The following is a 17,002-nucleotide window of genomic DNA, read 5'->3' as shown; positions in this document are numbered from 1 at the left end:
TTTGCCATCACATGGTGGAAATTTCCACGCGCTCCTCCTAGTTAAATGGTTTGATGTGGAGGGGTAGCCACCAGTCCACTCGTGTCTTTTTCACCGGGAGAGATTTGCGGTAATTCCAGGTGGGTTCTCACATGCACACACATTTATTTATCAGAATGAAAGTGAAACATGCCTTTGCAGCTTCAGTGATTGTGTGACCATGAGATACATCAAGAAAGCATCACTTTCTGTAAACGAACCGATCAGCAGTGATATTAACTCTCAACATGAGATTTAAAAGTTTATATGAGTCGTTTATTTAAAAAAAAAAAAAAAAAAAAAAAAGCCTTTTAATTCAGATAGGTGAAAATTTGCATGCAACATTTTTTGCATAATTTTTCTTATGGGGTGTTTTGAGCGTGCAAACGTTAAAGCAAAGCATCTGAAACATTGTAGTTTTCATTTACTCTAAAATTCGCAACAGTTGGACTTTAAAACTAGAAATGTGTATATATATTTTGTACTATTAATTGTATTGTTTTGGTGTCGCGCGGACAAAGCGTTTGTTTGGCGCGCGCCAGAGCTGGATCAGCGAATCAAACGTGCAGCATTAAAGCATCTTTACTTTATAGCGTTTAAATACACACAATAGACATACTTTCTCACATATACTTATATGCATTTAGCATTCTAGAGTATTGGTGTACTTTTATGACGTTTGGAGCAGGAAGAAAGGTTAATTTGTGGTGCATTTCCTTGTTTGTCATTGCAATTAGGAAACAGCCAAAAACAAATGAGCTTAATGTGAGACTACACATGGTTTTACAGTGAACTTTAAATGTAGTTTTGAGAAACACACTGTTCTTATTGCATCTATTTATGCTTGTGTTGGTAGGGAGTCTTATATATTTTACCAAGTCCAGTTATTTTTATTTTTTTTACACAAAAGTTATAAAAACAAATTGGCCAAAGTTATAATGCATAAGAGTAAGTGAGCTAACTCTTCTAGTTAATTCCATGTGTAGTTGTATTGAGGTTTATTTATGGTAATCTAGAACATTCTGTAATGTGTGATCCGCCCACCGATGCTTCACTCATTCACACACACACATTAAACTGCCATAAGTGCTGATGGTCTTATTAATAATTCATGATTTACAGGTAGAACAATTGATTGTTCTTGCTAACATGTGTATGCCTTTTAATTTCTGTTAATGTAGGGTTAAACTTCAAAGTTTGTAAGTTTTACCTGCTGGATAATTGTTTTTATTTCTTTATTTTTTACTGTTTCAGATGTGATTGTATTTTGAAAGAACTTGGAAAAGATGCAAACGAGATGTTCCATTACATTACAGTGTTACAATACACAATACATTATCAGAAAGTATTGCGATGATGCTAAGAAAGATGTGTTTTCTAGTTCATCATAAAGTAAAAATTCTGTTATGTACTCTCAAAACAAAATGAGACATTTTTGAGGAATCTTCACACAGCTCTTGCCATACAACGATAGTTCATACTAGTGATGATTGCTGTCAAACTCCCGAAAGACCCTAAAAGTCTCTTAAAACTAGTGCATACAACTTGTGCATTATATTTCAAGTCTTCTGTAGCCAAACAAAAGCATTTATGAGGAATAGACCCAAATTTAAGACATTCACTGATAATCTTCCCCTCCGCCCAAGTTTGCGTCCAGCGAACGTTCACATCCAGAATTCGGGTTTGGAACAAAATGGGTGGGATTTAACGGGTGTTTGGATGGTTTTTGCACTTCGGTACACTTGCAGAGTTGATTTTGGGTCACCCAAACAACTTTTTAAGATCAAAAATCAAGATCAAACTTGCTATGCAAACGCTACATAGAGCCCCTTTCACAAACACTGTTATCTCTCATGGTGAAATCTATCTAGCCATCTATCTCTCCGTCCATCCAATACTTGTATTCATGAACTTTTTGGGCGTTCACTTAAGTTTACTTTGAGGCCCAGTGTAGTAAACTCGGTGCTTACAGAATAATAACTTGTCCACTTGCATAACTTTAACAATGACTTTGCAGTGTCATGATTCTTTGAACTCTAGTAATCTGACTGTAGGCTTCGGTCATGAAAGACAGCTGTCAATCATTTCAGCTGTACTTCCTGTGGAGTCTGTTCAGAGAAATCTGGCGTGGCATGTTTTAAACAGAATATAAACATAAAACGTGATGTTCATGCTAACCTTGATTGCAGTTATGGTAAATTGGGTTGTCTCAGAATTGCTTTTATTGATGTTAGTATGGAGTATATGATCAGTTTCAGAACCAGATGTGAGAATGAGTATCTGAATTTAGCCAGTCATTTTTACTGAAAGAAATCATTGTTGCACTGTTTGGGTTGTAACCAGCACATGAGGTCATAAATGATGTTTTCCACTGTACTGTTAAGGCCAAACTGATGTCTAAAGCTTTAAAGTATTGGAATGCTGTCGTCATTTACCCTCAGTGCTCGTTATTTACCCCGAGAGCGAGCGGTCCAGGACAGTCCATATGAGTTCTGCTACGTCACTGGTGTCACAAGCAATGAGGAAATCAATAAACTGATAAGATGGTGGACAGAGCGATGAAACCAAGGACATGACAAACCAAAAAAGTAGGAAAGTAGATCTCTGAAACTCTTAATCAGGCTTTTAAATCCTAAATTCACTTGGTCTAGCAGTTTATTAGGGGCAACAGGGGTGTATAGGCACTTATTGGCTCTATCTGTTGTCATGTGTAGTCGAGCGTTCTAGCTTTTTGAAGTTTGCTATGACTATTTTGGGATACTCACGCGGACTGTCAACATTTAGAAAAGCAAAGCTACACGTGGACATTCCGCATATACGGCACAAGGAAACACGAAGTTTACTTTGGTCTTTAGAATTCTGCTGCTGCATTTTCTAACAGGAAGTCTATGAGCGCCCATTGAACCGTATGGTAAAACATGGTAAATTTTGGCACACAGATAAAAAGGAGTCTCAGCTTCTATCATGGCAAGTTTGGGGTCTCTATCTCAAACCCTCTAGCGCCACCTACAGCTCAAAAGTTTACTATAATTTCTACCACTAAATTTATTCAAAAACATACTTTTTTGAACTTGTCGTTCATTGGGTTGTCAAATAATTTTGAGATGTGCCAATCAACATTACTTGCAGATTTTTGATATTCCAAGCTGTTTGCATGTAAAACATGAATACATTTGACGTAAAGGTTTCTAGACAGGAAGTGAGGCTGTTTTTTCACAATGCTTTCGCACGTTGACTTGAAACTTGGCCATTTTCATTTCCACCGTAACCTAAGGGTTCCCGAGTAGTTTGGGGATAGCACCGCTTTGTTTTCACGCATAACTTTTGCCAAACATAATGCTAAGCGAATCTACTATTGCCTTGAATAAACACTTATATGCCTGATTTCAGATTGTCATGAACTGTAGAGCTTTCGTTGCTCTTTAAAAAGTGGCTTATGTCATTTCAGTTTTCTCATTGAGGTGGTAGAAGTTCCTGCTGTTTGTAGGTTGATGTATACATGTAATCTTGAGGCATATGGAGGGTCGGGGGGTGGGGTGGGGGGTAATCTTAGAGCTGCTGGAGATTGTGAGTCCTGCTGCAGCTCTTCAGCGAGCGCTTGACATCCACCCACACCGCTCTGAGAAACGATTGCACCGAGACTGTGATGGCATCTCACAAGTATGAGAACAGTCACATATCCAGACTCAATTATGAAATCAAGTCAACATGAAAGCAAAATACTTCCTGAATACACTTTCCTGTTCATGATTCATCAGTGCACATTGTTCAAAAGAAAAAAATTGTCTTTGTAATAATAGTTCATCAAAATGTGATAACTTGCTCCGCCTCTGAAACAACTTCCCTTTTCGGCTGACATCACAAATCCACAAATGACCACGAGACACTTAACACCATCAAATCAACTCCCAATGGATAAAGTCAGTCTTCCATTACGTAAATAAAATGGATTGCGCTTGCTGTTTCACGTTGACTTGCTGGATCTGAACCCACTGCACTTCTACACCAAACTACATGTTTTTTATTGAAAGAATATCTTGAGAACTGACAGCTGTCCATCAAAGCTTCTGATTCGGTTTTCTACCGAATCCATCTCACTTATTTAATATTTCTCTTTTGTGCTTGTCTGTGGTAAGGAATGTCTTCTCCTTGTTTGGGGCTGTTTGAATGGCACTTGACTGTGAAATGTGGCTTCATCGTGTGGCATCTCTCTCATCACAACTCTTGTTTCTATGGCAACCACGTCCACACCAACAATATTTCTAATGGCAGGACATGCAACAATGATCTTTCCTTTTCTATACAGTTGATACATGAATTTAGTTAACTTATTTTATTGTGAGGTTGGACTGGGCAATCTGTTGAATATTCATGATATTATACTGTTGATTTTGCTGGTGCTATAAATGTAAAGCAATGTCGTGCATATTGCGATTGAATGCACTTTTTATTTGGCCACTGCATTTCTCAAAGAGTGTGTCATTAGACAAATTTCATGATCTTTCACGGATGCACGATTGATAATAATAACATCAAATTTCAGCAATATGTGATTATTTTTATTTTATTTTTTTCTCCTCAATTTGGAGTGCCCAAACACCAATGCGCTCTAAGTCCTCGTGGTGGCGTAGTGACTCGCCACAATCCGGGTGGCGGAGGACGAATCTCGGAGACCGTCAATCCACGCATCTTATCACGTGACTTGTTGAGCGCGTTACCGTGGAGAGACAGCGCGTGTGGAGACTTCACGCTATTCTCCGCGGCATCCACGCACAACTCACCACGTGCCCCACTGATAGCGAGAACCACATAATAGCGACCACGAGGAGGTTACCTCATGTGACTCTACCCTCCCTAGCAACCGGGCCAATTTGGTTGCTTAGGAGACCTGGCTTGAGTCACTTAGCACACCCTGGATTCAAACTCACAACTCCAGGTGTGGTAGTCAGCGTCTTTACTCGCTGAGATACCCAGGCCCCCCAGCTGTATGTGATTTATTAAATGCAAAACCTGTCATTTTAAAGGAATACATGGTCTGTTTGTGCTTCAGAGTTAATGGGTGGCGCGCTGTTCTATGCGCATGCGCGGGGCTCATGATATGCTTTTTACAGCAGTCTCAGAGCAATTTGCGTGCATTGTGAAAGCAAAGTGCTGCAGATTCGCACCATTCCAAACATTTGTAATCGCTACAATTTATCACACATATTTAAAACTTGTCACGGAACTCGTATCACTTAAAATGAGATGACCGCTTTTCATTAGATTTGTAAGGAGGGACATTGTAAACTGTCATACACACTGCACTTTCAGTTTTCCACCAAAATAAAAGCTCCAAGTGAAGGCGACACATGCAAAATAAAAATATCACTGTTGTAGCCTGTAAAGCAAATCTATTCTAATTAATTTCACATTTTTGTTTCATGAGTTAAACATTGATTCTATTTGGCTGGTTTGGTTGAAATGATGATAACTTTTATACCATTTCAGAGCAATTATCAAGATATGTATTGATGATCGTAAACAGGCTGAAAAATATAGAGATATTATCATTTCTGTAGCCTTATTACTCCGCCCTAATTTTGAAGTTTATGTTTGGATTATTTCAGTGTATGAGCGTAAACTGTTCGTTTCTGAGGGGTGATGGAGTGAATCTCTGTTTCTCTGTGTGTTTTGACCCTTGATCCAGAGCAGCCGATTGGCTGCTTGTGTTGAGAGGAGTCCCTCCATATAAGGAAAGTCCTCAAAGCTCTTTCTCCTTGAGATTGGAGCACCTGCATCCAGACAGTAAGAACTGGCTTTTTACTATGACTCGCATATTCAGTCAGTATTTTGCTACATAATTCAGACGTAATACTGATGTAGGAAATGGATTGTCTGCGTCAGGCACATTTACTTGCATTAGAAAGTCACTTTAAAATGATCCTTTAGCGATTTTAGCGAACACTTTCTGTGATAATTAATATTGACTATTTGTTGGCTGAGATTTTGCTTAATATGAATGTTTTATGCATGCATTGATGTTTTGACAAAATATGCAAAATAATCAAGGCAGTTCATGTAGTCGGCTTAATGCAGGTATATTAAATAATAATTTCTGACGTGAATAAAATTGTAAATTTTACAATGCACTGTATATTGGGATTAGATCTTGGTGTGTGGATGGTGTTGCGTACTGGTATAACTCAAAAGGTTGCTGGTTTGATTCCTGCAGAAAATGGTTTTGTTCCACGGTTTTTCCCTGTATTAATTGTCCTGTAAGTTGCTTTGGAAATTGTGTTATGCATTGAAAAGGCTGTCAGTGCTCATGGGAAGGGTGGACATGGTTATCAGCCAGTACTGATTAATCAAAAAAATCGGCCTGCCCAATATTTATCCGTCGCTAACTATATAACTATTTCCTGAATTCAGTGAAGGCGCGCATATGTACGCTTTTAGTCAGTGACCCTAAAATGTGCTTGTATGCAGACTGGCGTCTGCCATCTGCCCATCCGCCTCCCTAAACCAAGTCAGGCTGTACGATATCTTTGCCCCTGAGGACGAGCAACCCCAACCACCCCCCAAATTCTTGCCCCAGTGCAAACAGAAGGTGATGCAACACGTTTCTTATCTCAAACTCATTTTGGAAGCCCAGTTATGCCCTCTAGTGACGCAGGTGGGAGGGGTGCCCGCGGGGTGACAGGAGGGCGCAGCATCACGCTGAATGGTTGATAAAAGGAGCATCCTGATTGGTTGAAAAGGGCCCTCCCTAAGCTCTTTAAAGCTGGCATTCACCTCCAGGGCTAAAAACAAAGCTCATCATTCTACTGTCAGCACACCTCGTGTTCTGCAACTTACCGGCTCACACTGTGAGTAACCAGTCCTCTGTTAACACTCATTATAACCTGGTTAAAGCTAGAGAACTACTTAAGATATAGTGTGATTGTTTAAATGTGCATTTGGTTGCAAAGTGCTGTTGTGTTTGGTGTGAAAACGTGTGTGGTTGGTGTCACTGCTGGTTGTATAGCTCAGGAATGCAGGTTGAAGCACAAACACAGACGTTCTGTTTGAAGAGCGAGTGTTTCTCAAGTCGTAAAGTGCTCTGGGCAACTCCAGCTGCTCCAAGATCTTCAGCAGACCAGTCTGAGGACAACAGAACTTCAAACCCATACACCTAAGCTTGCATGTTAACTGCATGGTGAATGACTTGGAGTAGCTGCTGCAGCATTTTGTTTGTTAATTTGAAATGCTGGTGATGATCCTGACAAAGTTCCTTTGAAGGAAAACAGACTCTAATCCGAGATGCTTGTTGGCATGCAGAAATTAGCGTGGATGGCATAGCTAAAATAATTTGGTTTTGGAAGAATTTGATGCAAAGTGTTTGAGTTCAAATCTAAGCACAGTCTGAGACATTTAGTTCTCTTCTGAAACTCTAGAGGAGACACTTGTGAGATCACCAGGTTCTTTTTCTCAGGAGAAAAATTTGGGGTCCTCCATTCGCTTTCCATTTACTATCATTGCTGTCTAGGAGAAGCAATGTCATTTGTGTTTTATTTCCGAAAGCGTGAATTCAAAGTAGTGCTGCCTTGACTAGCTACATCAATAATGTGTTTAAAGACGGTAAGATCTGGTGTTCTCTGATCAAATATGTGTTGAAAGTTCAAGGTGTGGTCAGGTGTCACTGGTAAGTTGGCTTTTAACTGCTATACACTGGTTATTCTGGTTTCAGTAGGCTTGAGTTTGTTACTGGAGTTTTTGTTTGACAAATTGGTACAGCTGAAGTGACATAATATTTAAATGGTTAGTACAAATTTAGGGTGGGGTGTGTGACTGAAATCTTAAATCTTGAAATCTTTGAGTAATTGATATCAGTAATAACAGCAATGGACTAACAGTGTATATCACAATCTTAATAACAAGTTCTTCCTCGTCTTGACTTGTTTAGGATGCCTTTTGCGTTCTGTATTGTTATATTACTCAACGTTTCTTCCTCATTTGTATGTGTAAATTATGTAAAGCAGTCCTGTCGACTGATAGCTATGTATATATGTACTGCGGTATAAACGCTATAGCTAAGGCTGTATCAGATGACGCATTTATACAGTTTCGCTGTATTTACCATCATACCACCTAGCCCTAATACAAATGACACGTTCTGTGATTTTACGACAATCTCTGTTCAAGTAAACGGACCAAACCTCAATCAGTTTGTGTGCAAAAGAGGTTGCATGTTTTTCTCCGTCCTTTGGGCCAAACGTACATTCATAACGAGATCCGTGTTACGTTTCCACCTTTCAATAAGTCCGTCATTTACAGCTGAAGTCTTCCCTTTGGCTGCATTTATGAATCGTATCAATGAGGGCGTTGTCTGTGAAAAGGGAGATTGTTGGTAATTGGGTGTAAGAATGGCTTTGGCTTATTAACTGGCTCATCAGAGTCTTATGTTATGTTCTCCACTTCGTTGGGCACGAGGAAATGGATTGTGCGGAATGGTTTGTGCTCTACATGGACTGGAAATAGCTGAACCTGGGACCAGTAAGCGAACGGCACTCTTAACAGGTGTGTACTGGAGTCGAGCTAAACGGGGCTGATTCCAGAGCGCATACGTCATGGAGACTCACAGATACACTCAAGCCAAACACTGAACAAACACATGCTTTGAGAAGCGAGATACGTAGAGTAGTGCAACACTGCTCAAGTTAGGATTTGTTCAATTGTAGTGTGTGTGGATAATTGGATATATAAAATAACACTTATCAGATCCACTCAGGCTGTCACAATATGTTATTACAGAGGGCTTAGTGGTTTAAAATCTGGGATTGAAACCATAAGGTTATAGGTTCAAACCCTAAAAGGGCCAAATTCATAAGCTACCATCATTGTACCCTTGAGCTAGACTTATTTCAGGGTTATTGTACTTGCAATATGAAAAATTGTTTTTTGAATGCGTTTACAAGCTCATCCTTACAAAAATTATACTTAATAAGCACACAACATCATGTAAAGTCATGCAAACGGGTTAAACGGTGTTCTTTTATCAGGGTAAGGTCATACAGTAAACGTCTTTATCATAAAAAACAAATAAAAATAATTGGGCCACGTAGATTTGCCCATTTACGCTGATTTCTGTGCACCTTTACTGGTGTTCCTACCAGCTTTATCCAGTGTTTCAGCATATTGGTGTGCATGTAAACACACGCTGATATTTTGTTCAAAATAAAATATTCTATCTGGGGAAATAAGCATTTTTCACATTTGTCTTGTGCCGATTATAGACCATTAATTGATGTATCGTGCAGTGTGACAGCATGTTATACTAACACTATTTTACATTTTTAACACCATTTTTCTTTCTAAGTTATTATGCGTGCAGGTTTCATGAGCTCATCCTAATTTAGACACTTGATGGAATTTTTGTTCTTTTAAAAAACTTAGTTAAGTGCGCCTCAAACGAGCTAAAAGGTAAATAAAAATGGTTGAACAGTTACATCACAAACGATATACACCATAGGGGCTTCCACATGATTTATGCTATGTCAGCGCTGCTGAATGCATTGAGTTGAATTGAGTTGAAGCATCGGCATCACACCCGCCGCTTTTTAGTCAAATGTTGTAACGTGGCGCAAGGGTCGTTTCTGAGCATATGGGGGCCCTAAGTGAAATCCTACTTGGAGCCACCCCCTCGGTAATGATTACATTTAAATTGGCTGTTTACTATGAATTTTTGTACCTGAATCCCCAGCTGCCTCTACCGCTAAATATTTCAATATGGCACATGAAAATAATGCAGACAAGACTAATTTGGTTGACTAAATCGTCTCCAGTGCTGCAACTACCGTCAGCTATCTAGCTAGCTAACTAACTGAAATGAAGATAGCATCGAGTCTGCGAGCTAATCTTGGCTAGCTACACTGTCTATTGTCCACAACTTAGTTATATACAGTAGCTAGCAGAAATGTCTGAAAACATGTACTTCTGAAAAAAATGTTAGTTAACTATTTGTTGCAGTTTAATTCATTACAACGAACAAGCACCATCTAGTCAGTTAGCTGCCTCACATTTATTTATTACCATAGGTCTGGCTGCATTTCTCTTTTTTTTTTTTTCTTTTTTCCACTCCTGACTTGTAGATGCGCTTCATGATGAAGAATATCCTTTCAGTGTACAACTAGCTACAACCCTTGCAGTTACATCCTCCCTTCCCTCTTGTGCCACAAGGGGGCCCCCTATAACTGTCTAATTGATCCAAAACAGCTGCCTGAGTCTTACTTGCAGCTTTTAGTATATTAAAATATATATATTTTTTGGGGGATTTCTTTTTTCCCCTTTTTCTCCCAATTTGGAATGCCCAATTCCCAGTGTGCTTTTAAGTTCTTGTGGTCGTGTAGTGATTCGCCTCAGTCTGGGTGGCGGAGGACGAATCCCAGTTGCCTCCGCGTCTGAGACCATCAACCCACGCATCTTATCACGTGGCTTGTTGAGCGCGTTGCCACGGAGACATAGCACGTGTGGAGGCAACCACGCTCAACTCACCACGCGCCCCACCCGGAACGAACCACATTATAGCGACCACGAGGAGGTTACCCCATGTGACTCTACCCTCCCTAGCAACCGGGCCAATTTGGTTGCTTAGGAGACCTGGCTGGAGTCACTCAGCACTCCCTGGGATTCGAACTAGCGAGCTAGCGAACTCCAGGGTTGGTAGCCAGCGTATTTTACCACTGAGCTACCCAGGCCCCCTGTATATAAAAATATTAATAATAATAAATAATAAAAAAAAAAACTACCTTGCTTTGCGAGGCCCCCTGGTGGCTCAGGGGCCCTAAGCAGCCGCTTATACTGCTTATAGCTCGAAACGGCCCTGCGTGGCGCTCAAAGAAGTTTAAATAATTTCAACACCTTTCAAAGCATCAGTCAATGATTATTGGACATTTTGATAGCATATCATAACGTCATGGCTAAAATCAAAACGAGACGTTCTCTGCAGTGCTTTTCACGTGGGGATCAAAGTGGCAATTGATGCTTTAGTTGAGCGGCGAGTTGACGCCCCAACGTGAGTTACACATAAATGCAGGCCTGGTATTTGGAGGCAAGTTTTGGTGGGACACTTGTATGTTGGGGGGGGGGGCAACGTTGATCGTTTCACCATCAGTCGGGGCTGACCTATTCTTTTAACATGGTTTTCTTGGTTAGCCGAGGTTGCAGAAGGCTCATATGGTTCTTCCTTGAAGTTTAATATTTGGTGTTTGCTCATATTTCTCTGCTTGTGTTTCCAGGCTTAGTTTTCCTTTTCCATAAACGACGTCAACACATCAGTAGACATGAGCCGGATCGAGCTGAGGAACGTGAGCACAGAGGCGGACGACGAGAGCAGCGTGGACGAACGCTTCACAGAACCTATTGATTCAGAGAAAGCCACCATAAACAGGTCAGAGACGCACGAAACGTCTGAGTCTCGTCACAATAACACCGCTGCTGTGTGATCAACCCCGTTGTGATGCAATACTTTGCATTGATTCATCATGAAATGGCAAACAAATACTCCTATTTGCTCTTTCAAATTTAGTAACATGGTTGAAATCAGTGCTTTACAACTGGTGGGAATGCAAAATGCAAATACTAAATTGCAACTCATCACATTAATGTGCATAGTTACATTAGCAAAATAAATAGTGTTGATGTCAGCTTGTATGAGGGAGGTGAAAATGCTTCCCATGTCTTTTGTTATTGACGTCAAAGGCCGTACATCCAGTCAAAACATACAAGTCTCATAGAATGAACGTTACTATAACTATTTTTGCAAACTGACTTATACATGCCACATTCTATGTTTCGCCGTAGTTTCCTGGTGAAATGAACACTAGAGGCGCTAAAGTTAAAGTTTTAGGTTTGGGAGGTACGTTTTACCCATTAAAACCTCTAACATCAAATACGTTTGATTACGACACCATTTCACTCGCTTTTGGCGCCCCCCGCTGGACAGTTCGCTGGGAAACTGCAGTGAAAAGTCTAATGAAGCACGTAATTTTGTTTTGTAAAAATGTTGCCACGGTCACACAATGTTCATGAGATCAGGCTCCTGTACAATAAACTATGTTAAATGTGGTTGCTGAAACAAAACCATCCAAGAGTCACAGATGACGCCTCATTCATGGAAGTCTTTGCTGTGAATTACAGTCAGTTTCTGGATGAAGACGATGGTGAGAGCCAGAAGTTTCTCACTAATGGAATGGTGAAGAAGAATAAATATGAGGAATACCAGGAAGAATATGTAATTATACATCATAAATGTATGTCAGACATCAATATAGCTTATTTATATTCAAATGTTGACTAACCCTGTCTCTGTCTCTCAGCATCCGGGTCACGCGTCGTTTGGGATGTCCGTCTTTAACCTCAGTAATGCCATCATGGGCAGTGGAATTCTGGGATTGTCTTTCGCCATGGCCAACACCGGCATCTTGCTCTTTGTGTAAGTATGTTTGTACCCAGAACCCAGATCTCAAAAAACTTGCTTGAGTCATGAATATTAATTATGTCACATGATGTTCGCCCAGTAGATGTTGGTTAGAAGTGCTAACAATGTGTGAAACAATGTGATTTAACTGTGTTTATTTAAGATACATAAAATATGGGGGGCCTGGGTATCTCAGAGTATTGACGCTGACTACCACCCCATGGAGTCGCGAGTTCGAATCCAGGGCGTGCTGAGTGACTCCAGCCAGGTCTCCTAAGCAACCAAATTGGCCCGGTTGCTAGGGAGGGTAGAGTCACATGGGGTAACATCCTCGTGGTCGTGATTAGTGGTTCTCGCTCTCAGTGGGGCGTGTGGTAAGTTGTGCGTGAATCGCGGAGAGTAGCATGAGCCTCCACATACTGTGAGTCTCCGCGGTGTCATGCACAACGAGTCACATGATAAGATGCACGGATTGACGGTCTCAGAAGCGGAGGCAACTGAGACATGTCCTCCACCACCCGGATTGAGGTGAGTAACCGTGCCAACATGAGCACCAACTAAGTAGTGGGAATTGGTCATTCCAAATTGGGAGAAAAGGGGATACAAATAAATAAATAAATAAATAAGCTACATAAAATGTTAACTATAATATTAGAATTAGCAAGGCAAAAGAGTCGGCCATTTAATTTCAAAAACGTAAAAATGTCATTTTCCATCAGCGTCATTTGCAGCACAGAATTCTAGTAAACACATTGCAGAATTTGAGATGTGCTGGAAATTTGCATGACTTTCAGAATAAAAATGTCAAATCTCCTGTGATGCATGCACACACACTGATAGACATTGTTAGCAGACAAATGAAATAAAACTAGTGAGCGTGTGAATTTTTTTTTCTATAAATACACAGTGCTAAAAGTGCCCGAAGTTGAAGAAACACCTCCCACATAGCACATGTACATCTCCAAAATGTCTGTTTAAGAGCGTTTCATCTGGAAAGCATCGCATTTTAATTAACATCTGCTAAACATCTTAAAAAGATCAGATTTACTAGCATTCTAAGGGTACGTTTACACGACAACGATGTATTAAAACGGAAACGTTTTTCCTTTGCTTTTTTGAAGTTTCACGTACAGACGACAATGTTGTCAAAACGATCCCCGTTCACACGGATCTGCGAAAACGACTAAAACCGCTGTATTATGCATGCCAGGCCAGTAGTTGGCGATGTCACTTTGTAAAGAATCACTACGCGCCTGCGCACATAAGCATTCTTCCACAGAGCGGTGAATACAAACAATGAAGATGGCGAAAGGATCGAGCAGTTTTGTCTGGACGGACGATGAGGTTGCTTTATTACTACAATTACTTTGCTGGAGAAGCGTCAATAAACTCAATCTTGAGCAGAACAAACACAGTCCTGTAATTCGCCATTGTAGTTTTGAATGTCCCGCGCATTGTTTTGAAGTACTCGCGCTCATGCCTATAGACTGAACACGTAATACGTGTGCGCATCATCGTTTTCATAAATCCACGTTTTTGTATGTTTACACGGAGACGATAACGGCAACGTTTTCAAAAATGTGCACTTTGAAACCCGTTTTCAAAAGTTTACGTTTTCAGGCCCTAAAAAACCGTTGACGTGTAAACGAACAGCCAAAACGCATAAAAAGTTTTCCGTTTTTAGTTGAAGATGTTGTTGTGTAAACGGCCCCTAAATCATAAACGTCTTAAAGACATCTAGTTGACATCAGAGACGAAACGATTTATAGATGTCGCAGATGTACCAACCTTGTAAAAAATACGTCTTCCAGATGTAAAAACACACAGTGATGTGTGTTGACGTCTGGAAGATGTATTTTGTACGCTGTTTGCTCATCTGCAAGAGGTATGTCTCAATGTCAAGAAGACTTTTAGTACATTTATGATTTTGAATGTTTGTTTTTTGTTTTGTTTTTGTCCCCTTTTCTCCCCAATTTGGAATGCCCAATTCCCAATGCGCTCTAAGTCCTCGTGGTGGTGTAGTGACTCGCCTCAATCCGGGTGGCGGAGGACGAATCTCAGTTGCCTCCACGTCTGAGACCGTCAACCCGTGCATCTTATCACATGGCTTGTTGAGCGCGTTACCGCGGAGACGTAGTGCGTGTGGAGGCTTCACGCTATTCTCCGCGGCATCCACGCACAACTCGCCACGCGCCCCACCGAGAGCAAGAACCACATTATAGCGACCACGAGGAGGTTACCCCATGTGACTACCCTCCCTAGCAACCGGGCCAATTTGGTTGCTTAGGAGACCTGGCTAGAGTCACTCAGCACACCCTAGATTCGAAAAAAAAAACAATAAAAAAACGTGTTTATAATGGTTGCCACGTCTCTGTTTGTAGCTAATGTGGCACTTCCAGAAACCCTTTAAGAGGTTATCATAGAATGTGTGTTGCATGGCAGGGTTTCAGACCGTTACAGGACCAGCTCTGGTGTCTGTGACACATCACGCCACATATATCGCTGTAGCAGACAGCACGGCTATTTTTAGCCCAACGGCTCTCGTCTCTTTCAGCGAGGGGTGAAAGCGCGCGCACGTGTGTTTGTGACTGACAGCGGTCAGCTGCGAGTGGCCTCCTCTGCTGACCTTGATTTCCCTTCAACCACAAGAAGATAATGCAGTCGCACACCTTCAGTACTAACAGCCATCTGAGTGCCATCCAGTCACCGGTCGCTCATTCTCTGAGAGTTCTGTCAGACGGTTATTTCTGTGCTGTGACGTGCAGCGGTCGGGGGTCAAGTGACCAAACCATCATTAATCTTTCTCTTTCTGTCTATTTCTTTGGTTCTCGGTGCGGCTGAGGGTTAATTAGATGTGACCGGAGATTTATGCAGTTCTTAAACCTGTGCGCTCAAAACCATCAATGCCGTTGTTAGTTTTTAGAGGACATTAGCATTAGCTTGTTAGCTTTAGCATTAGCACTGTTGCATTTAGACACCACTTCAAAAATAAACATCTGTTAATGTCACGGTATGCTACTTAACAGGCTATAAAATACGTTTCTGGATGCAGATAGAGCTCTTCTGACTTTCAGAAGATATTTTTAAAGCATTGAACCGCACCTTTTAATGTTACAGTACAGCATATGCAATGATAAAGTTTAAAAATACTCTGATAAAGTCTTACAGATATAGTTGTCTCGCATAATGAGACTTTTGACTATCAGCGTAAAGCCTGTTCAATATTGCGCGTAACAGGTTGGTTCCAGAAGTAAAAATCTCATCCGTTTTCTCCATAGACTAATTTATTATTACCGATAACTTGTAAACGTTAAAAGACAGACCTACTGTGAGCTCTGAGGTTGTTAATCGATGGTATATGCTTCTGCTTAAGCCATCAATCCACGTTATTTCAACTTCATATTTATAAAATCGTGGTAAATAGAACTTCTGATAAAGAACTACACTACCCATGATCCTTCAGAGAAAGCTGTACAGCGGTCAACAAACGGCGGCAGAAGAGCTCTGCGGTGTCATGATACACTGTGAATGATGCAATCTAGTCCGTCTTCCTACACTCTCAAACTACTTGTGTATATATCTGAATATTTTGCAATAGAATTGAAATATACTGTTGTCAAAAATATATTTCCAGTGGTTTTAATTAAAATACATAAAAAGTGCTGGTTGGTTTGGCTCATGGCTTCCAACTCTTTTATGAAGGATTGCATGAAATCCCTATGGGAAGAATGAATGGGAAAAATACTTCCTGAACCAAGACGTATGAAAAAGTAGGCATGCACCGTTGCGCCTCTCTTCCAGCTTATTCTGGCTAAGAATCGCCATTTAGACGGGAAGAGATTTTCAGACTGATATGTAAAGTGACCAGCCACAGTTTGAACATGTTTTTTATTATGACTGAAATGAAGATGATATTTATATGCTTCATTAAAAGCATCTAAGGGAACTGGAGGAGAAACATTCTGAATTTTATCTTTATTCTTTTTAGAATTCTTCTGTTTGGAGTCGCCATCCTGTCGCTGTATTCTGTTCATCTGTTACTGGTGACGGCCAAAGAGGGAGGTGAGTCACGAGATTATATACACACTTGTATGGAGCTAATGTGCCACAATTCTGCATGTGCAAAATTATATTTTGAGCGCACAGAAAGTGCAAGATGAATTTGTATGCACAAAAAGTTACTTTGTGCACACATTTTCTGCACGCGCAAGATGATATTTTGAGTGCAAAAACATTTTCTGCACACACAAGATGATATTCTGAGTGCACAAAATGTATGCACGCGCGCAAGATGATATTTTGAGCGCACAAAATGTATGCACGCGCGCAAGATGATATTTTAAGTGCACAGAATGTATGCATGCGCAAGATGATATTTTAAGCGCACAAAATGTATGCACGCGCGCAAGATGATATTTTGAGCGCACAAAATGTATGCACGCGCGCAAGATGATATTTTAAGTGCACAGAACGTATGCATGCGCAAGATGATATTTTAAGCGCACAAAATGTATGCACGCGCAAGATGATATTGTGCACAGTTATTTTGCA

The 17,002-nt window shown here is 40.6% G+C and overlaps 1 protein-coding gene across 3 annotated transcripts in view; it reads left to right on the top strand.

Annotated features, from left to right (window-relative positions):
* The window catches only part of LOC127436972 (sodium-coupled neutral amino acid transporter 4-like), a 34,484-nt gene that overhangs the window by 47 nt on the left and 17,435 nt on the right, over window positions 1-17,002 (top strand). Inside the window, exons 1-5 of one of the 3 annotated variants that reach the window (XM_051691519.1) lie at window positions 1-119; window positions 11,271-11,422; window positions 12,172-12,265; window positions 12,351-12,466; window positions 16,440-16,513. The exon at window positions 1-119 is cut by the window's left edge and continues 47 nt beyond it. In XM_051691519.1, coding sequence (XP_051547479.1) covers window positions 11,316-11,422; window positions 12,172-12,265; window positions 12,351-12,466; window positions 16,440-16,513 — 391 coding nt within the window. In that variant the 5' untranslated portion in view covers window positions 1-119; window positions 11,271-11,315. Of the gene's footprint in view, window positions 120-5,788; window positions 5,803-6,802; window positions 6,864-11,270; window positions 11,423-12,171; window positions 12,266-12,350; window positions 12,467-16,439; window positions 16,514-17,002 lie in introns of those variants that run through there. The other 2 variants (XM_051691521.1, XM_051691520.1) reach the window with 2 other exon arrangements.

Source organism: Myxocyprinus asiaticus, chromosome 47 (genome assembly GCF_019703515.2).
Source record: "Myxocyprinus asiaticus isolate MX2 ecotype Aquarium Trade chromosome 47, UBuf_Myxa_2, whole genome shotgun sequence".
NCBI classification, from domain to species: Eukaryota; Metazoa; Chordata; class Actinopteri; order Cypriniformes; family Catostomidae; genus Myxocyprinus; species Myxocyprinus asiaticus.
This window is presented reverse-complemented; position numbering and strand designations above follow the sequence as displayed.